The sequence below is a fragment of the Nerophis ophidion genome, linkage group LG13, assembly GCF_033978795.1.
Source record: "Nerophis ophidion isolate RoL-2023_Sa linkage group LG13, RoL_Noph_v1.0, whole genome shotgun sequence".
Lineage (NCBI taxonomy): Eukaryota > Metazoa > Chordata > Actinopteri > Syngnathiformes > Syngnathidae > Nerophis > Nerophis ophidion.
In genome coordinates this window covers 20,694,014-20,722,006 of record NC_084623.1, presented here as the reverse complement: position 1 = coordinate 20,722,006, position 27,993 = coordinate 20,694,014, and the positions used below count along the sequence as shown (strand labels likewise).

Below are 27,993 nucleotides of genomic sequence, written 5' to 3'. Positions count from 1 at the left end.
CGTCAAGTCGAATTATTTCTCTTTATATAGCATAATGTAAGGTCTGGTACGATAACTTGTCATTTTGCACCTGGCAACACTGGTGAAGCATGTCAGAGAAAAAAAAATGTAAAAGCAAGATGGCGTTTGACGAAAAAATATATTGTGGTCATTTTTGTTCTGTGTTCTTAATCCGTGCGTGGACGTACACAAATAGGCCGTGAAATAGAGTAAATTGTTGCAATTGTTTTTATCGGGATATATCAATCAGAGCGGTTGACGCTCCTAAGGCTAGTTTAGCTTGTTAGCTGCTTACAAGACGCGGAAGTGATCAACATAAAGATCGGCAAAGAAGTGTTGTGATTGTGTGGAAAAATGTGCGAAACTACGACAGCCGAGTACGAGGAACAACTTTCTCGAACAAAAGAGGACAACGAGCTACAACGTCAACTACTGGACCCCTTTTTAAAGAAACATCCAACATTACACGGAGCAGGTTAGTGGAATTCTTATTTTAACATGTTTACTAACTTCATATTTCATCATTTTGCTACGCTGTATGTTATATTATACGTAAAAATCCTGGATCTCAGCGCCTCTTAAAGGCCTACTGAAATGAGATGTTGTTATTTAAACGGGGATAGCAGGTCCATTCTATGTGTCATACTTGATCATTTCGCGATATTGCCGTATTTTTGCTGAAAGGATTTAGTAGAGAACATCCACGATAAAGTTCGAAACTTTTGGTCGCTAATAAAAAAGCCTTTTCTGTACCGGAAGTAGCAGACGATGTGCGCATGACATCACAGGTTGTGGAGCTCCTCACATCGTTTACAATCACGGCCACCAGCAGCGAGAGCGATTCGGACCGAGAAAGTGACGATTTCCCCATTGATTTTGAGCGAGGATGAAATATTTGTGGATGAGGATAGTGAGAGGGAAGGACAAAAAAAAAAAAAGACAGGGCAGTGGGAGCGATTCAGATGTTATTAGACACATTTACGAGGATAATTCTGGAAAATCCCATATATGCTTATTGTGTTACTAGTGTTGTAGTGAGATTATACTGTCGTACCTGAAAGTCGGAGGGGTGTGGTGACCGCCGTCTCTGAGGGAAGCCACGGAGGAAGCAAAAGAGTCACAGCTGCCTCTTCGACATGTCTACGGTAAGAGCCGACTTATTACTACAATTTTCTCACCGAAACCTGCCGGTTGACATGTGGTCGGGAACCATCTTCGCTTGACCGCTATGTTCCATAGTAAAGCTTCACCTTCGGGAACGTAAACAGGGAAACACTGGCTGTGTTTGTGTTGCTAAAGGCAGCTGCAATACACCGCTTCCCACCTCCATCTTTCTACTTTGACTTCTCCATTATTAATTGAACAAATTGCAAAAGATTCAGCAACATAGATGTCCAGAATTATGTGTAATCATCCGATTAAAGCAGACGACTTATAGCTGGGATCGGGCTGGAAAAAAATGTCCGCTACAATCTGAGACGTCAAACGCACGCGTCATCATACCGACGTTTTCAACAGGATACTTCGCGCGAAATTTGAAATTACAATTTAGTAAACTAAAAAGGCCGTATTGGCATGTGTTGCAATGTTAAAGGCCTACTGAAACCCACAACTACCCACCACGCAGTCTGATAGTTTATACATCAATGATGAAATATTAACATTGCAACACATGCCAATACGGCCTTTTTAGTTTACTAAATTACAATTTTAAATTTCCAGGGAGTTTCGTCTTGAAAACGTTGTGTAATGATGACGTGTACGCAAGACGTCACGGGTTTTTAGGAAGTATGAGCGCTGCGCACACACACAGCTAAAAGTCGTCTACTTTAACGGCATAATTATACAGTATTTTGGACATCTGTGTTGCTGAATCTTTTGCAATTTGTTCAATTAATATTGGAGAAGTCAAAGTAGAAAGATGGAGTTGGGAAGCTTTAGCCTTTAGCCACACAAACACACGGTGATTCCTTGTTTAAAAGTCCCGGAGGTGAAAATTTACTATGGATCAGAGCGCGGTCAAGCGGACATGGATCCAGACCAAATGTCAACCAGCAGGTTTCGGTGAGAAAATTGTGGTTAAAAAGCCGCTTCTTACCGGAGAAAAGCTGAGCTTGGGCCGTCCATGAAGCTGCCGTCGACTTCCCTGACACATTGGCGTCAACACCCGGCCGTGGACACACACTTCCGACTATCAAGTACTGTTTAACTCACTAAAACACTAGCAACACAATAGAAAAATAAGGGATTTCCCAGAATTATCCTAGTAAATGTGTTTAAAAACATCGGAATCCGTCCCAATGCATTTGCGTTTTTTTTTTAACTCGTTTTTTTTTTTTTTCTAATCCGTCGCTATCAATATCCTCAAAACATGAATCTTTCATCCTTGCTCAAATTAATGGGGAAATTGTCGTTTTCTCGGTCCGAAAAGCACTTTTTGTTGGAGGCTCCCATTAAAAACAATGTGAATATGTGAGGAGCTCCCACACTTGGGACAACATCGTCTGCGACTTCCGGTAAAGGCAGGGCTTTTCTCTTAACACCGACAGTTGCGAACTTTATCGTCAATGTTCTCTCCTAAATCCTTTCAGCAAAAATATGGCAATATCGCGAAAGGATCAAGTATGACACATAGAATGGACCTGCTATCCCAGTTTAAATAAGAAAATCTCATTTCAGTAGGCCTTTAAGATTTCATCATTGATATATTAACTATCACACTGCGTGGTCGGTAGTAGTGGGTTTCAGTAGGCCTTTAAGTGTTATCAACACGTACATTGAATAGGATAGGTTTTTATTGTCATTGCACAAGTACAACGAAAATTTCATTGCAATCAATGTCATTTGTATGGTAGCGACGGTGAATTGTTTCTGTTTGCGAATGATTCAGCCCTGCTGGTATCCGGCAAGGACAAATCACAGGTGGAAAAAATCCTCAGTGCCGAACTCTGTAGAATTTGCACCTGGCTCGCTGACAACAAGCTATCCATACACTTAGGTAAAACGGAATCCATCCTATTTGGGTCCCACATCAACTTTAAGAAAGTCAGTGACTTCACTATAAAAGTGGGTGACATTGTTATCACCAGGAAAGATGAGGTCACCTACCTAGGTTCTATTCTAAAGGCTAATCTTCCCTGTGATAAAATGGCAACCAAGGTAATCAAAAAGGTCAACCAACTAACACGATTTCTCTACGGAATCTCCTCTCTGGTCAACAAAAGCACCATGAAGATTCTAGCGGGAACTCTCTTTAAACCCCTTTTCGATTACGCAAGCACGCTCTGGTACCCCAGCACCATCAAAACCCTCAAATCTAGACTCCAAACATCCCAGAACAAGCTCGTCAGGTTACTTCTAGACCTCCACCCCAGATCACACCTCACTCCTACCCACTTCTCCAAAGTAGGCTGGCTCAGGGTGGAGGACAGAGTAAAACAACTTGCACTATAGAAATCGCTACACCTCCCTGATACCGAAGTACATGTCAAACTACTTCCAGAACATAAATGGCCGCCATAACCACAACTCCATGGGGAGCTCCACAAACTACATCAAACCCGGATTCCGATCTAACAAAGGTCTTAACTCGTTCTCCTTTTATGCCACATCAATATGGAATGCATTCCCAACAGGTGTAAAAGAAAGTGCATCTATATCCTCTTTCAAAACCTATCTAAAACAACACCTCCAGACAGCTACAACCTGAGACTAACACTCTCCCTCCACCACATCCCACCTCCCCGGATTGTAAATAATCAAATGTAAATATTCAAATGAATATACTTGTTCTTATGCTTTCACCTTGTTGTGGGCCAGACTAGCTCGTACATGCAAATACATCCTCCATTGATGCAATGTTCTAAACCGCTCGCTGTACATATCCTACCAAGGAGGTAAAAAAACACTTCTGGCTTCAACACACCAAACCTTATCAGCCACCTGTGACGGCAGCATAACTACCACTAGCGTTCAGTACCAAAATCAGTACTTTAATAGGTAACACGCAAATACTAACAGGCACTGTTTCACGTAAAGCGCAATGGTACCATATTGCAATAATATCGTGGCACATGACATCACGTCCAGTTGCACCGGCTCAAGCATTTGGCGGGCAAACAGGATTATGTTATGGGGCGGCATGGCGTAGTGGGTAGAGCCGCCGTGCCAGAAACCTGAGGGGTTGCAGGTTCGCTTCCCACCTATGGACATCAAAGTCGCTGCCGTTGTGTCCTCGGGCAGGACACTTCACCCTTTGCCCCCGGTGCCGCTCACACCGGTGAATGAATGACGAATGAATGACAGGTGGTGGTCAGAGGGGCCGTAGGCGCAAACTGGCAGCCACGCTTCCGTAAGTCTACCCCAGGGCAGCTGTGGCTACAGTTGTAGCTTACCACCACCAGGTGTGAATGAATGATGGGTTCCCACTTCTCAGTGAGCGCTTAGAGTATCTAACAATAGAAAAGCGCGATATAAATCTAATCCATTATTATTATTATTATTATTATTATTCTAGCAGACTGTCTCTAGATAATATTTATTGATTTTGGTATGGTGGAGATATTTATAAAACAATTTGCCTTCTTTCGTACTTCCTCTAAATTAGCCATTTGGAATTTTCCTCATTTGTGACATTTTTCCAATTGATGTCATTGGCAGATATCTCCTCATATGGTAAAGTTGTACCAGAAGAGCTTTTCGCAAGACTGCCATTGTAGTCCTTATGTTGTAATCAATGAGTTCCTTATTTTTCTTTATCACCTTGTTGTGGGCCAGACTAGCTCGTACATGCAAATACATCCTCCATTGATGCAATGTTCTAAACCAGGGGTCGGCAACCCACGGCTCCGGAGCCGCATGCGGCTCTTTGATCACTCTGATGTGGCTCAGCTGCATACTTGCCGACACCCCCGATTTTTCCAGGAGGCTTCCAGATTTCAGTGCCTCTCCCAGGATAAGCTTTCTCCGATTTTCACCCTGACAAAAATATAGAGGGCGTGCTGTGATAGCAACGTGTTTAACGTCCTCTTAAACATGTCGTGGTGCCCGCTTTAACATCGTTCTATCTGCGTGCCGACCTCTCAACCATGTCATCGCGCCCGCTTTTACCCAGTGCTACCTGCGTGCTAGCTGGTCACATGAAGTATGTGATGTGGTCTTTGTTAATACACGTCAGTGACTGCAAGGCATACTTGTTCAACACCCATACAGGTCACACTGAGGGTTGTGATATAAACTACTTCAACACTCTTACTAATATGCACCACACTGTGAACCCACACCAAACAAAAATGACAAACACATTTCGGGAGAACATCCTAACCGTAACACAATATAAACACAACAGAACAAATACCCAGAATCCTAACCCTAACCCTGACTGGGCTGGCAAGCTGATTGCACAGGTTATAGAAGGCGCTATTAGTAGTGCCACGATGGCACGCTTTTATTATTATTGTCTGGGAGAGAATAAGCTGATATTCGAGAGAATAATCACTCTGAAATTCGGTAGTCTCCCGGAAGGATTGGGAGGGTTGTTAAGTGTGATGCTGTCAAGATGCATTCATACAAAACTCGCGGGCCGCACTAACATTACATTTTCATATTAATTTGCGGGCCGCATGTCTGAGACCCCTGGTTTATACATAGCACAAAGCAGAAAAAAACCCTCTGTATGCAGTGTTGTTTCATTATAAATTTCAAAAGAGTTTAGTGGCTCCCATTGTTTTCTTTATTTTGTGAAACGGGTCAAAATGGCTCTTTGAGTAGTAAAGGTTGCCGACCCCTGCCCTAAACAATGTAGCGTTTAGTTCTAACTTATATCTATCAGTAGACTCCATATGGAAGCGTTAAAAACTACAACATGGCTGGCGGGGAGAAAACGCAGTCAAAGTGGAGGCACAAAAAAAGACCGCCCACAAAACGATATATCTTGAAGAGAGTCTGTAAATCCATTCATGCAACATTTTGACCAAAGAACCGCCATAACATGTTATGTGGACCACAAGAAAGTGGTCTCATAACTCGTAATATATATACATATATATATATATATATATATATATATATATATATATATATATATATATATATATATATATATATATATATATATATAATGTCACTGGAAGATGAGGCTGAACATATTACATACAGAGCAAGAAAATAAGGAATTACTGTAAATATTGTGTTGATATTATTAAACTGTCAATAGCACTCATGCACCACTAATATTTAAAAAAGTATAGTTAATACATGTGATTGGCATCAGTCGATGTCACTCATGAATGATCGGTGTCGGAATCGGCATCATAAAACCATGTTCGAAACATCCCGACTGGTTTAGCATTAGGGATGTTACAAACATACATACTTTCAGTAAGGGCTCGACAAAAGACAAGAATGGCACATTCAACTTAATGGCAAAGACTACTTCCTGACTATGGCTACACTAGGACAAAATAAAATGAATGCATACTTGCAAAAGAGTCTAAGAAAACATGATATAACAACTAGGCAACAAAGTTATCATTATCGTCTCAGTGTTAAATATTAAACAAATAAAATACATTGTATTATTTTACAAATCAACATTTCACATCAACACAGAAAAGTACTGAAAATTGGTACTTTTGAGTATCAGTATTGATTGGCAGGGAGCAGAAATTGAAACTGTATGTGAAGGGGACCCATTCCTAGCTATGTTGGCATTTAAAAAGCCAGCCTCACAAAATGTGTACACAAACTAAATCTGAATTGAAAAAATAGTAGATATTAATAAGATATCTGTCTCTAAAAGCAGAATGTTATCTGTACTGTATCGGCTTCAAAACATATATTGTGCATCCATAAAATGCTTACATTGTCTCTTAACAGTTTTAGTTACATACTGTTTTTCTGAAGCACGTGGTTGTCTTCTTGTGTCCTGTAGACGTCCATGAAGAATATCAGCAGGAGTGGAGCTCCACGGTGGAGCAGGATGAGCCAAAGCCCCGCCACATAAAAGAGGAAGAGGAGGAGCACAGCATCAGTCAGGAGGGAGAGCAACTCGAGGGACTGGAGGAGTTTCCACTGATTGGTGTCATTGTGAAGAGTGAAGACAAAGAAGCTGAGGGAGACCAGTGTGGTGCATCACAAGCAGACAACCGCTTAGTTCCACTGTCAGATAGTGATGACACAACGTCACACTCCGCTGACACTGATGATGAAGACTCTAAAGATGATATGAGTTGTCACACTGACAACACACACTGGGAATGCTCTCAGTGTGACAAAACTTTTAGTGCCAAGGCTTTTTTGATAAGACACATGAGAAGGCACACTGGAGAAAAACCTTTTGCTTGCTTAGTCTGCAACAAAAGATTCTCCCGACAGGATTACCTGACAAGACACATAAGAACGCACACTGGGGAAAAACCATACTCCTGCTCAATCTGCAACAAAGGTTTTCATGATGTTTCAGCGCTGGTTAACCACACACGAATACACACGGGTGAAAAACCTTTTATCTGCTTGGTTTGTGGGAAAAGTTTTACTTATAAGACACAATTAACAAGTCACATGAAAACACACACTGGGCAGAAACCATTTTCCTGCTCAATCTGCAACAAAGATTTCCGTCAAAGCTCAGCGTTGGTTCGACACATGAGAGGACACACCGGAGAGAAACCCTTTGGTTGCTCGGTGTGCGGTCAAAGATTTTCTCAAAGTCAAAGTTTGAAAACACATATCCGAGCGCACACGGGTGAGAAGCCTTTTCCCTGTTCGGTCTGCGGGAAAAGATTTACTCGGAATACAAATTTGATGGCACACACAAGAAGACACACTGGGGAGAAAGTGTTGAGTTGCAGTGTGTGTGATGAGAGCTTCTTTTATAAGTATCAGGTTAACAAACACAAGTGTGCTGGTGAGAACAGCAATAGGACTTGAAATGAACTCAAGACTTTGATTGACTTTCCAAAAACATCAAACATAACGTCATGTGACATCAATCTTGTGTGTGTGCATTCAAAATGCAATAAAATAACTTGTTGGTTCATGTGAAAATATTGTGTGTTATTCTAAACTAGTTGCTGGAAAATTAAGACTTGGGGTTGTGGCGTGACAGTATTCCAATTCTTAAGAATTCATCATGTAAATGTGTGAGCATGTCGTACGTGTACATATACTTTCTTTTACTATTATATCAAAATGTACATCTCTTAATCCCAAGTGTCTCAAATGGCTTTACAAATTCACAAAGACATCCCATATCCAAACCCACATCTGGTCAAGGAAACACTCTAAAGACCTCAGTTGGGGAAAAAGAAGAAACCGCAGATGTGGGAACCTCCTTCCAGAGTGATCAGCTGTATGGATGTGGAGTGGATATAATTATTTACATTAATAGATAATGTAGGAGTCCAGTCCATCGGGAAGCCAAGTTATTGAATGAGGTTGTTAACGTTTTGGAGACTACCAAAGGTGTTATTTGGATAAATAAGACATTGTCGAGTCATGACTCCCATGTTATGTTGATTTGATATATATATATGAACCCCATTTCCATATGAGTTGGGAAATTGTGTCAGATGTAAATATAAACGGAATACTATGATTTGCAAATCATTTTCAACCCATATGCAGTTAAATATGCTGCAAAGACAACATATTTGATGTTTAAACTGATAAAAACAATTTTTTTTGCAAATAATCATTACCTTTAGAATTTGATGCCAGCAACACGTGACAAAGAAGTTGGGAAAGGTGGCAATAAATACTGATAAATTTGAGAAATGCTCATCAAACACTTATGTGGAACATCCCACAGGTGTGCAGGCTAATTGGGAACAGGTGAGTGCCATGATTGGGTATAAAAGCAGCTTCCATGAAATGCTAAGTAATTCACAAACAAGGATGGGGCGAGGGTCACCAATTTGTGAGCAAATTGTCAACAGTTTTAGAACAACATTTCTCAACGAGCTATTGCAAAGAATTAAGGGATTTTACCAACTACAATCCGTAAAATCTTCAAAAGGTTCAAAGAATCTGGAGAAATCACTGCACGTAAGCGATGATATTATGGACCTTCGATCCCTCAGGCGGTACTGCGTCAAAAACCGACATCAGTGTGTAAAGGATATCACCACATGGGCTCAGGAACACTTCATAAAACCACTGTCAGTAACTACAGTTGGTTGCTACATCTGTAAGTGCAAGTTAAAACTATACTATGCAAAGCAACACCCATTTATCAACAACACCAAGGAACGCCGCTGGCTTTGCTGGGCCCGAGCCCATCTAAGGTGGACTGATGCAAAGTGGAAAATGGTCTCTGTGGTCTGACGAGTCCACATTTCAAATTATATTTGGAAACTGTGGACGTGGTGTCCTCCAGAACAAAGAGGAAAATAACCATCCGGATTGTTATAGGCGCAAAGTTCGAAAGCCAGGAGCTGTGATGGTATGGAGGTGTATTAGTGCCCAAGGCATGGGTAACTTACACATCTGTGAAGGCACCATTAATGCTGAATGGTCCATACAGGTTTTGGAGCAACATCTGTTGTCATCCAAGCAACGTTATCATGGACGCCCCTGCTTATTTCAGCAAGACAATGCCAAGCCACGTGTTACAACAGCGTGGTTTTGTAGTAAAAGAGTGCGGGTACTTTCCTGGCCCGCCTCCAGTCCAGACCTGTCTCCCATGGAAAATGTGTGGCGCATTATGAAGCATAAAATACGACAGCGGAGACCCTGGACTGTTGAACGACTAAAGCTCTACATAAAACAAGAATGAGAAAGAATTCTACTTTCAAAGCTTCAACAATTAGTTTCCTCAGTTCCCAAACGTCTATTGAGTGTTGTTAAAAGAAAAGGTGATGTAACACAGTGGTGAACATGCCCTTTCCCAACTACTTTGGCACACAATGCAGCCATGAAATTCTAAGTTAATTGTTATTTGCAAAAAAAATAAAGTTTATGAGTTTGAACATTAAATATCTTGTCTTTGTATTGCATTCAACTGAATATGGGTTGAAAAGAATTTGCAAATCATTGTATTCCGTTTTATTTACATCTAACACAATTTACCAACTCATATTGGAACGGGGTTTGTGTATATATATATATATGTATATATATATATATATATGAATACATACAATTATTTATATATATATACATATATATATATATGTATATATATATGTATATATATATGTATACTCAGTATATGTACACATTATAGCGTCTTCAAAATGTGCTTTTCATTATTTTTTTTTACCAAAATAGGGAGTTTTGTCTTCAGTAGAACTAATTATTCATGTTTACATTGTTTCTTATGACGAACACTTCTTCACTATACAAACTGCATGGGGCGGTGTGGCGCAGTTGGGAGAGTTGCTGTGCCAGCAACCTGAGGGTTCCTTGTTCAATTTCCAGCTTCTACCAACCTAGTCACTTCCGTTGTGTCCTTGAGCAAGACACTTCACCCTTGCTCTTGATGGGTCTTGGTTAGCGCCTTGCGTGGCAGCTCCCGCCATCAGTGTGTGAATGTGTGTGTGAATGGGTGAATGTGGATATAGTGTCAAAACGCTTTGAGTGCCTTCAAGGTATAAAAGCGCTATACAAGTACAACCCATTTACCGTTTACTTCCAGGCTCAGCCAGGACAGCTACACAGGGATGTTCACAGGTGTGCATGGAAGAATAATCCATCGCAGGTCAAAACTTGGGTCAGGTGGCATCGCATTAAGACAGGTACATCTCCAAAAATTATCCATGGCCACGTGGTATTTTCTACCAGAGAAAAACGGCACAACAACAGCTGGTCTAAAAGAGGGGTCCATCTACAAACCCTGTTTCCATTTAAGTTGGGAAATTGTGTTAGATGTAAATATAAACGGAATACAATGATTTGCAAATCCTTTTCAACCCATATTCAATTGAATGCACTACAAAGACAAGATATTTCATCTTCAAACTCATAAACTTTTTTTTTTTTTGCAAATAATAATTAACTTAGAATTTCATGGCTGCAACACGTGCCAAAGTAGTTGGGAAAGGGCATGTTCACCACTGTGTTACATCACCTTTTCTTTTAACAACACTCAATAAACGTTTGGGAACTAAGGAAATAATTGTTGAAGCTTTGAAAGTGGAATTATTTACCATTCCTGCTTAATGTACAGCTTAAGTTGTTCAACAGTTCATGGTCTTGTTGTCGTATTTTACGCTTCATAATGTGCCACTCATTTTCGATGGGAGACATGTCTGGACTGCAGGCGGGCCAGGAAAGTACCCGCACTCTTTTACTACGAAGCCATGCTGTTGTAACACGTGGCTTGGCATTGTTTTGCTGAAATAAGCAGGGGCGTCCATGATAACGTTGCTTGGATGACAACAGATGTTGCTCCAAAACCTGTATGGACCATTCAGCATTAATGGTTCCTTCACAGATGTGTAAGTTACCCATGCCTTGGGCACTAATACACCCCGGTACCGTCACAGATGCTTGCTTTTTAACTTTGTGCCTGTAACAATCCGGATGGTTATTTTCCACTTTGTTCCGGAGGACACCACATCTACAGTTTCCAAATATAATTTCAAATGTGGACTCGTCAGACCACAGAACAATTTTCCACTTTGCATCAGTCCATCTTAGATGAGCTCGGGTCCAGCGAAGCCAGGGGCGTTCCTGGGTGTTGTTGATAAATGGCTTTCGCTTTGCATAGTAGAGTTTTAACTTGCACTTACAGATGTAGCGACCAACTGTAGTTACTAACAGTGGTTTTATGAAGTGTTCCTGAGCTCATGTGGTGATATCCTTTACACACTGATGTCGGTTTTTGATGCAGTACCGCCTGAGGGATCAAAGTTTTGTAATATCATCGCTTACGTGCAGTGATTTCTCCAGATTCTTTGAACCTTTTGATGATTTTACGGACCTCAGATGTTAAAATTCCTTGCAATAGCTTGTTGAGAAATGTTGTTCTAAAACTGTTCGACAATTTGCTCACAAATTGGTGACCCTCGCCCCATCCTTGTTTGTGAATTACTTAGCATTTCATGGAAGCTGCTTTTATACCCAATCATGGCATACACCTGTTCCCAATTAGCCTGCACACCTGTGGGATGTTCCATATAAGTGTTTGATGAGCATTCCTCAACTTTATCAGTATTTATTGCCACCTTTCCCAACTTCTTTGTCACGTGTTGCTGGCATCAAATTCTAAAGTTAATGATTATTCGCAAAAAAAAAAATGTTTATCAGTTTTAACATCAAATATGTTGTCTTCGTAGCATATTCAACTGAATATGGGTTGAAAATGATTTGCAAATCATTGTATTCCGTTTATATTTACATCTAACACAATTTACCAACTCATATGGAAACGGGGTTTGTAAAAACTAGAGTTTGTAAATTAGTTTTCAGGGACTTAAACTCTTCTACAGAGGTAGCATCTCTAAATATTGCCGTTAGGGCATTCCAAAGTACTGGTGCCTGAAAAGAAAAGGCTCCAGAGCCTGAAGACTTTTTAGGGCTTTGGGGGGTCACTAATAAGCCAGCGTTTTTGAAACGCACATTATGAACTGGACATATGAACATGTGTGAGCAGATTTGTTTGGCTTTTTTTTAGCTTTTTTGTGACATAACCGCAGATGGTTACAGTCACGGCAGAGAGCGTTAAGTGTAATGATAACCAAATATATACACAACTATTTAATTACAGTTACATGAGAGAATGTCTGCCCTCCATCTTAAAGAGTTGGGACCCTGGAGGTTGTCTCATTTAACGTGGTAAAATGGGCTACTCAAAGCGCTTTGACACTATTTCCACATTCACCCATTCACATACTGATGGCGGGACTTGCCATGCAAGGCCCTAACCACGACCCATCAGGAGCAAGGGTGAAGTGTCTTGCTCAAGGACACAAAAGACGTGACAAGGTTGGTAGTAGGTGGGGATTGAACCAGGAACCCTCAGGTTACTAGCACGGCCATTCTCCCAACCGCGCTACACCCTCTCCAGCGAGGAGATCGGCCTGGTTTCTCATTGCCTTTGTCCAGTGGTCCACTTTACTTCAGCAAGGTGCTACAATCTGGTGGGATTGTGAACAGCTGCCATGTAGGCCGTTGGCCCTTATCTGGAATTTAGTTCAAAGGTTCGGAACACAGGAATGAACCCCAGGTTGGTTGTACACCCAGGAATGAATGTACGATTTTGCAGTCATTAAGAACTTGACAAAAAAACATGAATTTTGCAGAAAGAAGTTTATTGCAGAAGTTACTTACTGTAAGCTTAACATCTTGATCTACAAAACCTTTAAGTTCACCTTGAATAATACTGTTGTTTTTTTTATAGAGTAATATTGTCTTGTCTACTTGTAGTTCCCTTATTGTGCAGAAAGTGTCCTAAAAAAGTTTCACTCTGGATTTTTACTGGATGCGGTATGGCAGCGGAACTGCGCTGACACGACGGCAGACTCTTCCCTATTTGATTCAAGTCAATGAGTCAAAGCTTCTATATTTGCCGGTCGCCGCAACATGGTGATTCAATTTGGCTAAAATCTGCTTGTGTTGGTCAGGAAGTCATGCAAAAACACAAACTAAATTATCCAGTTTGCTTTCAAGATAAAATACACCATTTTCAAGGCGGATCGTATTTTACACTTCAACATGTCGGGACAGACATAAAGTCAACTTGTCAAAGGTTTTCAGGCATAATTTCACCTTGTTGACACCAATGGATGAGGATATGCTGATTCTGGAGGTCCAAAATTAAAAATATTTATCACAGGCATCTATATGGGAGCCTGTGTCAAATACAAGCTGATACAGGGGCCAGGGAAGCAGGGGAGTAGTTAGCGAGCATTGATTGCGATCTAGGATGGATGATGTTACTCTTTTGTTGTTGCTTGCTAAAAAAAACAAAAAAAAAGTTGTCATTCTGCAATGAGAAACGGTCATCATTTCTACGAGTCAAGTTAAGTCAAACAGGCGGGTATTGATGAACGATCCGTGGTGTTGCCGTTCAACAGCCATTATGTATCTCAAATAGCAGGACTTAGTTTATTTGCTTTCGCTCCTCTGAAAAAGACAGGACAAATTGTTTGTGGTCCGCTTTAGTACAACTTGCAATCATGTGATTAGGTGCGGATTCGCGGGGATTTCGTAAAAAGTCCACGCTATTTCACTGCAGGGCGGAGCTGCAACAAAACAGCGGTAAGGGATTGGTAGGGGTTGTCGTTACGCATTCAGTGGATATTCTCCAGTGTGTGTTCTTATGTGTCCAATCAAACTTATCTTCTGAGAAAACCTTTGACCACAAACTAAGCAGGAGAAAGGTTCCTCTCCAGTGTGTGTTCGTGTGTGTCTCGTTAAACCATCTTTTTTAGTAAATCTTTTGCCACACACGGAGCAAGGAAAAGGTTTTTCTCCAGTGTGTGTTCTAATATGTCTCTTTAAACCGTGTTTTTTAGTAAATCTTTTACCACAAACAGAGCAAGGAAAAGGTTTTTCTCCAGTGTGTATTCTGGTGTGTTCTTTTAAATGGGATTTATGAAAAAATCTTTTACCACAGACTGAGCAAGGAAAATGTTTCTCTCCAGTGTGACATATCATATGTCTTTTCAGATTACCCTTTTTACCATAGGTTTTGTCACAGTGAGAGCATTCGAAATGTGTGTTGCTAGTGTGACATGTCTTATCTGCTGAGTCGTCGTCATCATCAGTGTCAGCAGAGTGTGACGTTGTGTCGTCACTATCTGATAGTGGAGCTAAGAGGCTGTCTGCTTGTGATGCTCCAAAGTGGTCGCCATCCGCTTCTGATGCCATGTGTTGAGTTGAGCTGCTGCTTGGGTCTTTACTTTGATCTTTGTCTTCGTCAATTTCACTTTTTACAAGGTCATGAATCACTGGGAACTCCTCCAGTCCTTTCAAATGTTCCCCTTCCTGATTGATGCTGTGATCCTCCTTTTCTTCTTTAATGTGAGGGGGCTCCGGCCACTCTTGCTCCATCCTGAAACTCCACTCCTGCTGCTCAGGGGGAACATTATCTTCGCTGGCGTCTGCGGGACATAAGAAGACAAACAGTTGCTTTGGAAAACGATAAGTAACTAAGATTGTTAAACGGGGCTGACTTGTCCAGGGTGTACGCTGCCTTCCGCCTGATTGTAGCTGAGATAGGCACCAGCGCCTCCCGCGAACCCAAAGCGAATAAGCGGTAGAAAATGGATGGATGGATGGATGGACATAGAATCATCATACTGGTATGATTATGTGTATCAAGTGTTAATTCAAGGCTAAGGCAACATATCGAGATATATATCGTGTATCGCGATGTGGCCTAAAAATATTGCGATATTAAAAAAAGGCCCCATCGCCCAACCCTACTTTAACTTAACTTACTGAAAACCTGAGAACTAAAATTGATTATTTTCATGACATTTGCAAAAAGCTCAAAAAAAAAAAAAAGTATTTTATTTGCAATAAAAACTAGCACATATTTTTAGTTTTTGACAGGCCCTTAGCTCCGGGGGAGAAAACAATCCTGGAGCTGTCCCTAGTAACGGCTGGGGGTACTTGAAGATATGCCAAGGGGTACGTGAGATTTTTCAAAAATATTCTAAAAATAGCAACAATTCAAAAATCCTTTACAAATATATTTATTGAATAATACTTCAACAAAGTATGAATGTAAGTGCATCAACTGTGAAAAGAAATGCAACAATGCAATATTCAGTGTTGACAGCTAGATTTTTTGCGGACAGTTCCATAAATATTGATGTTAAGGATTTCTTTTTTTGTGAAGAAATGTTTAGAATTAAGTTCATGAATCCAGATGGATCTCAATTACAATCCCCAAAGAGGGCACTTTAAGTTGATGATTACTTCTATGTGTAGAAATCTTTATTTATAATTGAATCACTTGTTTATTTTTCAACAAGTTTTTAGTTATTTTTATATCTTTTTTTCCAAATAGTTCAAGAAAGACCACAACAAATGAGCAATGTGTTGCACTGTTATACAATTTAATAAATCAGAAACTGATGACATAGTGCTGTATTTTACTTATTTATCTCTTTTTTTTCCAACCAAAAATGCTTTGCTTTTTTTAGGGGGTACTTGAATTAAAAATATGTTCACAGGGGGTACATCACTGAAAAAAGGTTGAGAACCACTGCACTAGAGTACACAAAGAAATGGACTTCAACGAGGAAAACATACAAAGGAGTAGTGTTGATGAAGAAATGGAAAGCATTGAAGGACTCACCTGATCTGTTTGACTCTATTCGAGGCTTGAAAACAGCGTCCAGCAGTCGCTCGTTCTCCTCTTTTATTCGAAAAATCTCCTTCTCGTACTCTGCGATCATTCTTTCTAACTCAACAAATATTTCTTCTACAGCCGACGTCAGCCGCTGGTTCACCAGGGCTCTGAGCACTTGTACTTTACACATGTTCACACAATCACAACACTCGATCTCTGCATACAGGACGTGTTGCTAACTTCTGCGTCTCTATTGTTAACAGCTAACAAGCTAAGCTCGCCCGAAGCTTCTGAGTCAACTGAGGCAGGTTTGTCTTAACAACAATTTACAAAAAAAAAGGCAACATATGAGGCGACAATTTAACAAACGATGCAATAATCACGTCGTCCAGCTAGCTTTATTTATTTTCGTGTCAACTGTATTGTAAGATAGTTGTCTAAATGGCGACCGACGCATGCGCTGTTGTGTTCTTCTTCTTTTATTTAATGGCGGTTGGCAAGTATCCTCATGGAATGCATTACCGCCATCTTCTGAAATGGAGTGTGGACCGAGGTGGAACCCCTCTCTATATATTTTGTATTTAACCCAATCTTGTTTAAATATGTATACCGCATTTCCATGAATTGCCGCCCGGGTGCTAATTAATTTAAAACCTCTTCTCACTCCAGCGCTTACCAAAGGCATGCGGTAAAAGTAAGCACGCACTAATTATTTTGAAACCTCTTCTCGTTCCGGCACTTACCAAAGGCATGCAGTAAAAATGTGAGTGTGATGTAAGCTTGGACCTTGAATCCTACCGAAAAGCTCTTAATCTTCTTCCCTTTATGTGATTTCAAATTACCGGTATTGAAATGCCTCCTACATTTTGAAAATGATGACAGAGTAAGTGTCACTTGTGACGTCACGAGTTTGACCAGGCGGTAATACTAAGCATGCGCTAATTCTTTTGGGAAGCGAGTTTGACCCGGCAGTAATTCAAGGCAGACTCATACTATATGCCCTGCGGAAATTCAAGGAAATACGGTATATTGCTTTGTATCCTACGTGTTCCAAGTGCATTCCTAAAATATCTTTCATTACTAACTTAAACAACTCTTTTGATAAATTATTTTCAAGTATTTCCCTTTTTAATTGATTGATTGACACTTTTATTAGTAGATTGCACAGTACAGTACATATTCCGTACAATTGACCACTAAATGGTAACACCTGAATAAGTTTTTCAACTTGTTTAAGTCGGGGTCCACATTAATCAATTCATTCATCCGTCTATTGTATTTCTTACATTGTATTAAAACATGTCCCACACTTTCTACCTGATGGCAACAGTCACACAGTCCTGTATTATGTTTCCCAATCAATGTCAATGAATTATTTAGATATGTATGTCCTAATCTCATTCTAGTAATAATGTCTTCTTCCTTCCTATTTCTTTTGCCTCCTCTCAATGCTGTATGTGTTCTTCTCGTTTTGGGTTTACGGTGGGCTGCACCCACCGTCAGAAAGGTGCATATACCTCCACCTACTGTACAGACCACGCAGTCTGATAGTTTATACGTCAATGATGAAATATTAACTTTGCGACACATGCCAATACGGCCTTTTTAGTATACAAAATTGCAATTTTAAATTTCCCGCGAAGTTTCCTGTTGAAAACGTCGCGGAATGCTGACGTGTACGCGTGACGTCACTGACTGTTAGGAAATACTACCGCTGCGTACACACATAGCTAAAAGTCGTCTGCTTTAACCGCATAATTACACATTATTTTGGACATCTGTGTTGCTGAATCTTTTGCAATTTGTTCAATTGCAAAAGATTACAAACGCACGGTGATTCCTTGTTTAAAATTCCTGGAGGTGAAGCTTTACTATGGATCAGAGCGGTCAAGCGAACATGTAACCCGACCAAATGTCAACCAGCAGTTTTCGGTGAGAAAATTGTGGTAAAAAGTCGCCACTTTCCGGAGATCAGCTGAGCTTGTGCCGTCTGTACAGCTGCCGTCGACTTCCATCAGACACTGGCTTCAAGGCACCCGTGGATACACCCTTCCGACTATCAGGTACTATTAAACTCACTAAAACACTAGCAACACAATAGAAGGATAAGGGATTTCCCAGAATTATCCTAGTAAATGTGTTTAAAAACATCTGAATCCGTCCCAATGCAATCACGTTTTTTTTGTAGTCCGTCGCTATCACTTTCCTCAAACACAAATCTTTCATCCTCGCTCAAATTAATGGGGAAATTGTCGTTTTCTCGGTCTGAATAGCTCTTTTTGTTGGAGGCTCCAATTAAAAACAATGTGAGGATGTGAGGAGCCATCAACGGGTGACGTCATCGTCTGCGACTTCCGGTAAAGGCAGGGCTTTTCTGTTAGCGACCAAAAGTTGCGAACTTTATCGTCGATGTTCTCTACTAAATCCTTTCAGCAAAAATCTGGCAATATTGCGAAATGATTATGTATGTCACATAGAATGGACCTGCTATCCCCGTTTAAATAAGAAAATCTCATTTCAGTAGGCCTTTAAAAAATAGTATATGCTATATGTCAGCATTATATATATATATATATATATATATATATATATATATATATATATATATATATATATCTTGTGATTTTTCCCACACATACTTATTGCGCTCTACCACGGTATCGAGCACTATTCTCTGGATAATCCAATTTATATATATATATATATATATATATATATATATATATATATATATATATATATATATATATGTATATATATATATGTATATATTTAAACACTTTAGTATGGGGAACATATGAACTATTAATTGGTTGCTTATTAACATGCACATTAGTAACATATTGGCTGTTAATTAATACTTATTAAGTACCTATTAATTACATTACTTCTTAATGCCTTATTCTTCATGGCCTTATTGTACAACCAGCTAAGCCATTAACTAAGAGTCTTCCCTAGCCTTAACCTTAATTAGGGTTAGGGCTAGGGTAGACTCTTTAACTTAAGTAACTTAAGTTTCTGACAATTGTAAAGTCTCGTTTTTGGCCTGCAGCTGTAGATTTAAGAGAATTCACTCGTTTAAAAAATAACATTTGATTACAAATGGTCTTACTGGATTTCAGTTATGCCTTTAATCGTCATTCACTTCAATTCAAGTGTAACCTATTTTTATGGACTTGCCTCTTTGTGATTTTAAATTCCTGTTATCTGCCTGTCATACATTGTATGACTTGAGCTCTTATTTTGTAGGCGCTGAGAGCAAAAGTGGTGTGACACGTGTGGTGGAGCGGAGTTTTGGAAGCAAACGAAATAAAGCACCCAGGCGCTGTTTTGTACTGTTTTTGTACTTACTTTGATTATTACTTCTCAACTGTTTGTAAATGTTGAAATTTATACATAAAGGTTTCAAAAAAGCAAACAAAATAAAGTGGTCCTCGTGTAAAACTGGAGACTCCTTGTTTGTTATTTTTTAGTTTTATACAGTATAGGCGACATTTATAAACTCTCGGTTACACCAGTATAGTGAAAGTGGTTGTATTGGTGGGGTTGATAATGCTTGTGTTTAAATGCCCCTTATCCATTTTTATATTATAGTTTTTTTTCCCACATTTTTTTTATTTTATATAAAACAGTAAATAAAAATGCGAGAGGAAGGAAGTGACGTAAATATGCGCATGCGTTGACTGATTGTGCCTTGTTGTTGTCGCTTACGATTATGGATGTTTTTTTAACTGTGCGTAGGCATTCATGTCGTGTGTTAGAGTAAATAATCCCTAATGATTTTTTTTGTATTCGCGTATAGTCGACTAAGTGCACTTTGACGTTATGCCTGCTAGCTGCTAACAAAGAGAGCCAGAAGTGATCAGGACATCGCTACGCAGAGATCAAAGTGTGAGTGTACATTGTTGTGATTGTGTCAAAACATGTGCGAAAGAACGATTGCGGAGTACGAGGAGGAATATTCCCGAACAAAAGAAGAGAACGAGCAACAACATGAATTGGACGCTGTTTTCAAGACAAATCAAGTTGTGTCACACACAGAAGGTTTGTTTCATTCTTACCCTCGCATGTTTATTAACTTAATGTTTTATTATTACCATCCATCCATCCATTTTTTTTACCGCTTGTCCCTTTTTGGGGTCGCGGGGGGCGGCTGGAGCCTATCTCAGCTGCAGTTGGGCGGAAGGTGGTGTACACCCTGGACAAGTCGCCTTCATAGCAGGTGCTCCAATCACTCTATCACAGAAAAAAAGGGGTTGTAGAAATGATTGGAAACTCAAGACAGCCGTGATTCCTAAATATAATGTCTATAGGTATATGCAACGTGTTTTGTGAGAATATTTTCTCAATCAATAAATTAATCAAAATGTACACAAAAATGTCTCGAAGGGCTGCACAAGCAAAGATCGTCAGCAAAGACCCCACATTTTCTGGTTGTTTTTTTTTAAATACGAGACGAGCTTGTAATTGATGTTTATCACAGCTCACACATTCACGAAATCTATGTGACATTGTGGTCAATATAATTTGTGGTTGATTGTTGTGTTAATTGTGGTAGTTGATCAATCTGTGTTTGCTATACCAGGTGTCTCCAACCACAAAGAGAGCTGCTCATTTTTGCAATGTTTATATTAATAGCCTATTTACGTTTCATACCTTATTTGATCAAGTGAAGTAAGCTTATTTTGCAATATGTGTTAATACATCAACAACGAAAAATGTTATTCAGTTTGCATTTCTTTCTAGTTCCGTTTTTTTGTATCACTATCGACAGCTACATTGACAATAGGTATGGCTTTTGTGTTTTGTTCGTATGATTTGCCACATTTAAATCGTACTTTCACTATAGGGAAGCAGATCTCCTCTCAAAAAGTGCGGCCATTGTCTATACAACTCTCGTCTATTTTGTGGTCATTTCTCGTTTATTTGAGGCATATTGTCTGAATTGAAAGGGGAACTGCACTTTTTTGGAATTTTGTGAGTCTTTTACAATTCTTTTGTAAGACAAGAACACATTTTCCTTTTCTATGCATTCTAAATCATCAATCAATCAATCAATCAATGTTTATTTATAATCACAAGTGTCTCAAAGGGCTGTACAAGCCACAACGACATGCCTGGTTCAATTCCCACATCAGGGCAAGGAAAAACTCAACACAATGGGACAATGAGAAACCTTGGAGAGGACCACAGATGTGGGGACATCCCACCCCCAAAGGGCGACCGGTGCAATGGCCGTCGAGTGGATCTAGCATGATATTGTGAGAGTCCAGTCCATAGTGGATCTCACATAATAGTGAGAGAATCATAAAAAAACGTGAGCAAAATATGGAACATGGAGTGTGAGTTTTCCTTGCCCTTTGTGGGTTCTTCCGAGGATGTCGTAGTCGTAATGGTTTGTACAGTCCTTTGAGACATTTGTGATTTAGGGCTATATAAATAAACATTGATTGATTGCTCTTTTTTGCCTAAAGCGCTCTTAAAAACATCCAAACATTTCCATTATCAAATTATATACACACTGTAATTATTAATGTATTGTAGATAGGCTCCAGCGACCTGCCGCGACCCCGAACGGGACAAGAAGTAGGAAATGGATGGATGGATGGATGTAGTAACATGTACATGTATAATAACTTGTAACATTAGATATTTTGGTTATTTTAAGCACTAAGCGGTGTGTACGTTTCTCAGGCTCATTACAATGTTCGCTTTCCCCTTGAACAACAACAAACCTACTACTCGAGGCTGACTACGGGAGAAAACACCGACTACTTCAGGACACACGGTGATTCAGAACGTTATATTTTTTAGCCTGAATATATAGGATGATCTACACATTTTAGAAGCTACTGTATGTGTTAAACAGACCAGGCATAAGTGACATCATGTAGCGGTATTGCTAAGTGCTAAACAAGAAATACAAACTAAAGACATAATAAAATAATCACATAGTGTACAATGTTTGCTGTCACTTGGATGCCGACTGATTGAATGTTCATATCTTTGGGTTTAGATGAAGAATTAATCATAATTTTTGAATTTTGAACAATTTCCCTTGTAGATCATTAAAGGTTGTCTAAGTCTATAATCCTCACGAAAGGTCAAAGTACAGCAAATCGGCGTCTTTTTGTGTCTACCTCGCCATCTGCGTGTATTAGCTGAATGTCAAAGTTGACCAACTTTTCGGTTTATAGCCACATTCTTTTACTATCCTGGGGAGAGGCATGATTTATAGTCTAGAATTAGCTTTCACCAGCTCAGAGGCGACGCAGCAGCTCACTTGCTCAATATGTCAATATAGCAGCATAAGCTAGTTAGCTTCCTGTGATCACAGCATCACTGGAAATAGTTTGTTGCATTAGCGCTTATACTAACAATATCGCAAATACTTGGTCAATATTCAGGCCGCGAGATGTAAATAGTGTTGTTTGCGTTTTTTTGGGTGTCTTTGTAGAAGGCTTTAGATAGATTGTACTTTATTGATTCCTTCAAATGTCCGGAGTAATGTATTCCCATTAGCTGCATTGTTAGCCATCTTGTACATCCACCCATTCATTTTCTACTGCTTGTCCCTTTTGGGGTCGCGGGGGGTGCTGGAGCCTATCTCAGCTGCATTCGGGCGGAAGGCGGGCTACACCCTGGACAAGTCGCCACCTCATCACAGGGCCAACACAGATAGACAGACAACATTCACACTCACATTCACACACTAGGGCCAATTTAGTTTTGCCAATCAACCTATCCCCAGGTGTATGTTTTTGTACCTTGTACATGCCAAGTTTAAAGACATAGTGTGCATTAAAAAATAAATACTCAGAGCTCATTGTCACGTTACTGATTTAATTAATTATTGATTATAATTCCAGAAAGATACACCGCTGAAGGTTTTCTTATTGTTTATTGTCGTCTATATTTTACGCTTAAAAAATTATTGTCATTCTTAAACAATAATTTATTTTTGCACCTATTAAGAGCATTCAGGAACTGTTGAGAGTGATCTATAGTGCTAATTTTTAAGGATGAAAGATTATCATCACACATATAGCCATCACTCGAAATTACTTTGTTCCAGAAGTTTTGAGGCTTGTCTCTGTGCTGGTTGGTGTATGTAAACGGGATACTTTGTGACATTTGCGAAGAAATTGCATTCTTCTGGCGACTCGACCATGCAACCCACTTTTCTTCAAGTGCCTCCTTATTGTGCATCTTGAAACAGCCACACCAAAATTTTTCATAGAGTCCTGTATTTCAGCTGAAGTAATTTGTGGATTTTTCTTTGCATCTCGAACAATTTTCCTGGCAGTTGTGGCTGTAATCTTTGCTGGTCTATTTGAAAATCCTCATTTTCCTCTTCTTAATCAGCGTTTGAACACTGCTGATTGGCGTCCTCAATTCCTGGGATATCTTTTTATACCCCTTTCCTATTTTAAGCAGTTCAAATACCTTTTTTCACAGATCCTTTGACGACAATTTTGCCTTCCTCATGACTCAGAATCCAGAGACATCTGTGCAGCACTGGATGAAAGATGCAATGGTCTGTCAGAAGCCCAGAAACTCACTGACCTTGCACACACATTAATTACAAATAAAAAATGTCACAGGTGAGAATTGGAACCTTGATTAGCCATTCAAACATGTTTGTGTCAACTCTTGTGCATGTTATCAGATCAAAGTCACTGGAGTATGTAAACTTTTGATCAGGGTCATTTGGGTACTTTCTTTTGTCATTTTGATTTAAAAAGAGTAAACAGTTGTTTGCCAATGAATACCTTCACACAACCATTAAGCATGAGTGGAAAAAAGGTTTTTGTGTTATCATTGATATTCTCTGAAGAATTGCCAATAAGTCATAAATTCACCCAGGGTATGTAAACTTATGAGCACGACTGTATATCCTAAATTACCCAGAAGGCTTATTACCAAAGACAGAATTTGTTTGTCTTCTTGCGCCCTGCAGACATTGGTGAAGAACATCTCCACCCTGAGCAGCAAGAACGTAGCCTCAGAGTGGAGCAGAAGAAGCCGCAGCCCCCTCACATTAAAGAGGAAGTTGAAGAACTCCCTCACATCAAAGAGGAAGAGGAGGAAAACAGCATCAGTCAGGAGGGAAAGCCTCCTAAAGGACTGGAGGATGTTGATGTCACCAAGTTTTCAGTGATTGGTGTCATTGTGAAGAGTGAAGATGATGAAGACGATGGTGTAAACGAAGAGACAAGACAGGAGGTTCTGTTTGCAGGCTCCACTACTCAACACATAACAGAAGCTGATGGAGACCACTTCGGAGCATCACAAGCAGCCATCGTAGCTCCACTATCAGATAATATTGACACAATGTCACACTCTTCAGACACTGATGATGAAAACTCTAAAGCTGAAATGGTATATCACACTGACAACATGCCTTGGAAATGTTTTCAGTGTGACAAAACCTTTAGCAACAAGGGAAATCTCAACATGCACATGAAGATCCACTCAGGAGAGAAAACCTTTTCATGCTCATTTTGTGGTAAAACATTCTTTCAGAAGGCAAATTTGACAGCACACACAAGAACACACACAGGAGAGAAACCTTATTCTTGCTCTGTGTGTGGTAAAAGATTTTCTAAAAATGATGGTTTAAAAAGACACGCGGGAACACACACGAGAGAGAAACATTTTCTCTGCTCGGTGTGTGGTAAAAAATTCTCTAAAAAAGATGGTTTAAAAAGACACACCAGAATACACGATGTTGAGCAACCTTTTTTCTGTTCAGTGTGCAACGCACATTTTGGTCACAGTTCTGATCTGGCTCGACACACGAGAGGGCACACTGGAGAGAAACCTTTCACCTGCTCAGTTTGCGGTAAAGGATTCTATCATAAGTCACATTTTGAGGAACATACCAGAATACACACTGGAGAGAAACCGTTTCTTTGTCCGTTGTGCGGTAAAAGTTTCTCTAAAAGACATGGCTTAAACAGACACACACAAACACACACTTGAGGGGGGAAAAAAAAACACATTTTGTTTATTGTATGATCAGCGGTTCTCAAATAAGGTTTTGTATTGTGTACATATCCGACACTAGTGTCGAATCAAACTCTACTTTCTAAAAAGGTAACCATAACACAAGTTATGTTTAAAATTAAGTGTATATATATATTTTTACAAAACGTGTGAAATTCAAGTTGCCACGATTGTCATTTAAATATTACAAAAATATAAATTAAATAATTGAATAATACATTCACAAAAATTATATTTTGATATTAATTTCTAATGATCTCAATTTACCCCAAAACATCGGGACTTGGCATACGATGCACCAAACGTGCACAAGTAGCAAGGCACGGGATTCTGTTCATATGCTGTATGTGTATGACAAAACTTACATTTAGTCATCAAGGCACACAAGGCTGGCTGCCAAAATTGATCGAAAACGGGCTATTTTGACAAGACGTGCTTCAAGAGGAAAATGACGTCAGAGATTTAATTACCAAAATAAAGGCACAGGAACATTACAGAACTAGTTAATTGCACACAATATACTTTTTTACAGTAACCTAAATGACACAAAACACCCAAATTAAGGAGAAAATACATAAATTAAACTTAATACCAAATATAATCCTAATGAAACAATATTAATTCAAAATAATTAAAACTAAGAGCTTCACGGTGGAAGAGGGGTTAGTGCGTCTGCCTCACAATACGAAGGTCCTGCAGTCTTGGGTTCAATCCCAGGCTCGGGATCTTTCTGTGTGGAGTTTGCATGTTCTCCCCGTGAATGTGTGGGTTCCCTCCGGGTACTCCGGCTTCCTCCCACTTCCAAAGACATGCACCTGGGGATAGGTTGATTGGCAACACTAACTTGGCCCTAGTGTGTGAATGTGTGTGTGAATGTTGTCTGTCTGTCTGTGTTGGCCCTGCGATAAGGAGGCGACTTGTCCAGGGTGTACCCCGCCTTCCGCCCAATTGTAGCTGAGATAGGCACCAGCGCCCCCCGCGACCCTGAAAGGGAATAAGTAGTAGAAAATGGATGGATAATTAAAACTAAACACTACATACATAAATTAAATAAATAGCTCCAGCAGATTCTAAAAGTTCAACTTCAACTGTTAAAGTAAAAGTGCCAATGATTGTAAAACACACTAGGTGCAGTTAAATGACCCTCTGCATTTGACCGATCTCCACAGGAGAGCAATGAGCAGCAGCGGTAGCCACGCCCGGGAATCATTTGGTGATTTAACCCCTAACCTACCGATCTCAGGGCGGACACTCTAACCACAAGCCCACTGAGCAGTTATATGTTCTTTTCCCATTTGCAATAAAAACTAGCGTATAGTTCTAAGCTATGATGTACTTTTAAGTACTAAGTCACATTTACGAACAAAGCTCAAAAAGTACTATTCCCTTAGACCAGGGGTCTCTAACTCAATTTACCTCGGGGCCGTTGGAGGCAGATTTGGGTGGGGCTAAACTGTATCAGGTATTCCACAAGAAAACTGGTTGAAAAAAATCCCAATCTTCCCTAATTAAGTTAAACATTAAAGTACCATTGATTGTCACACACACACTAGGTGTGGTGAAAGTATTCTCTGAATTTGACCAATCACCCTTGATCACACTCTGTCTTTATATTTATTTTTTAACACTAAAGGAGATGAAAAAATAAATATATATATATTATAAATAAAATATGAGTAAATTTGGGGATGTGGAATTTATTGTAATTCCACTTTGTGCCACTATCGTGTTTAGCCAATGCATGGAGAACGTTATTTTCGCAATGTGCGTCATTTCTGCTTTTTCCTGTTCAGGAGCACGGCGCAGGATAGTAGCCTGTTAGCAGTCTCCTTTGTTCCTGTGGATGTCTTTAATGACATAAACACCATAGCACTTTAACTTAACTATGGGACGGTGTGACTCAGGTGGTAGAGCTAGAGGGTTCCTGTTTCAATCCCAGTTTCTGCCATCAGTGAGTAAATGTGTGTATGAATGGTTGAATGTGGAATTGGCCTCAAAGTGCTTTGAGTACCTTGAAGGTAAAAAAGCGCTATAAAAGTATAAACCATTTACCATTTAGGAAGTACCGCGATTTCTCCCGGAGTGTTATCCACTATGCTGTTACTCGAAAAAAAGCGGAACTGACACTGTGCTGTTGTTGTGGTAAAAGTAGTAATAAAAGACAAATGGAATCAAAAAGAACTATATGTAGTATTAATCGTGTGAAGTAAAGCAAATACATTGCAAACAGCATGATGACGTTTATTCCTTCCAGCCTGCCTGTTTGCCTCGTGTGTTTTTTGATTTTGTGCCTAAGCCTTTTGTTGCAGTGCCTTTTCTTCTATTGGCACCATAGTTTTTATTTTTTGAATAATTAACAGCGTGGACAATAAAATACTTGTGGCTCTCACTGCTCCTCTGTGCCGCTGTGTAGAAAATGTTACAACTTTTTTTTGGAAATGCTGTGACGAATGTCTGCGTGTGCCCAATAGAAACAATCCTTGTGGTATCCTATTTGGTAGGTATTCAGAAATCCATCTTTTCCAAAAGAGTTCTACCATGTATTGTGTTGGCTTCCCCAGTTTCCCGATGTACAGATCATTATGATCAAACAGTCCTGATGGCATGATTGGCTCTCTTGAACATCAGAATATAAATATCAATCAAAGTTTACTTATATAGCCCTTAATAATAAATGTCTCAAAGGGCTGCACAATTCACAATGACATCTTCAGCTCAGATTCCACATCAGGGTAACA

General features: G+C 39.7%; 2 protein-coding genes across 2 annotated transcripts; one reads left to right on the top strand and one right to left on the bottom strand.

The window, feature by feature from the left end:
- Positions 1–48: 48 nt before the first annotated feature.
- Positions 49–27,647, top strand: LOC133564876 (zinc finger protein 271-like). Its single transcript, XM_061919415.1, has 5 exons — positions 49–475; positions 6,932–7,922; positions 20,095–20,290; positions 21,941–22,034; positions 24,207–27,647. Exons 1-5 carry the CDS (start codon positions 355–357, stop codon positions 25,229–25,231), a joined length of 2,427 nt encoding a protein of 808 aa, XP_061775399.1. The 5' UTR covers positions 49–354; the 3' UTR covers positions 25,232–27,647.
- On the bottom strand, positions 13,233–16,719 carry LOC133564320 (zinc finger protein 33B-like). Its single transcript, XM_061918539.1, has 2 exons — positions 16,253–16,719; positions 13,233–15,047 (listed from the first exon to the last, which is right to left on the bottom strand). The coding sequence occupies exons 1-2, from the start codon at positions 16,434–16,436 to the stop codon at positions 14,227–14,229; spliced, it is 1,005 nt and encodes a 334-aa protein (XP_061774523.1). The 5' UTR covers positions 16,437–16,719; the 3' UTR covers positions 13,233–14,226.
- Positions 27,648–27,993: the final 346 nt, after the last annotated feature.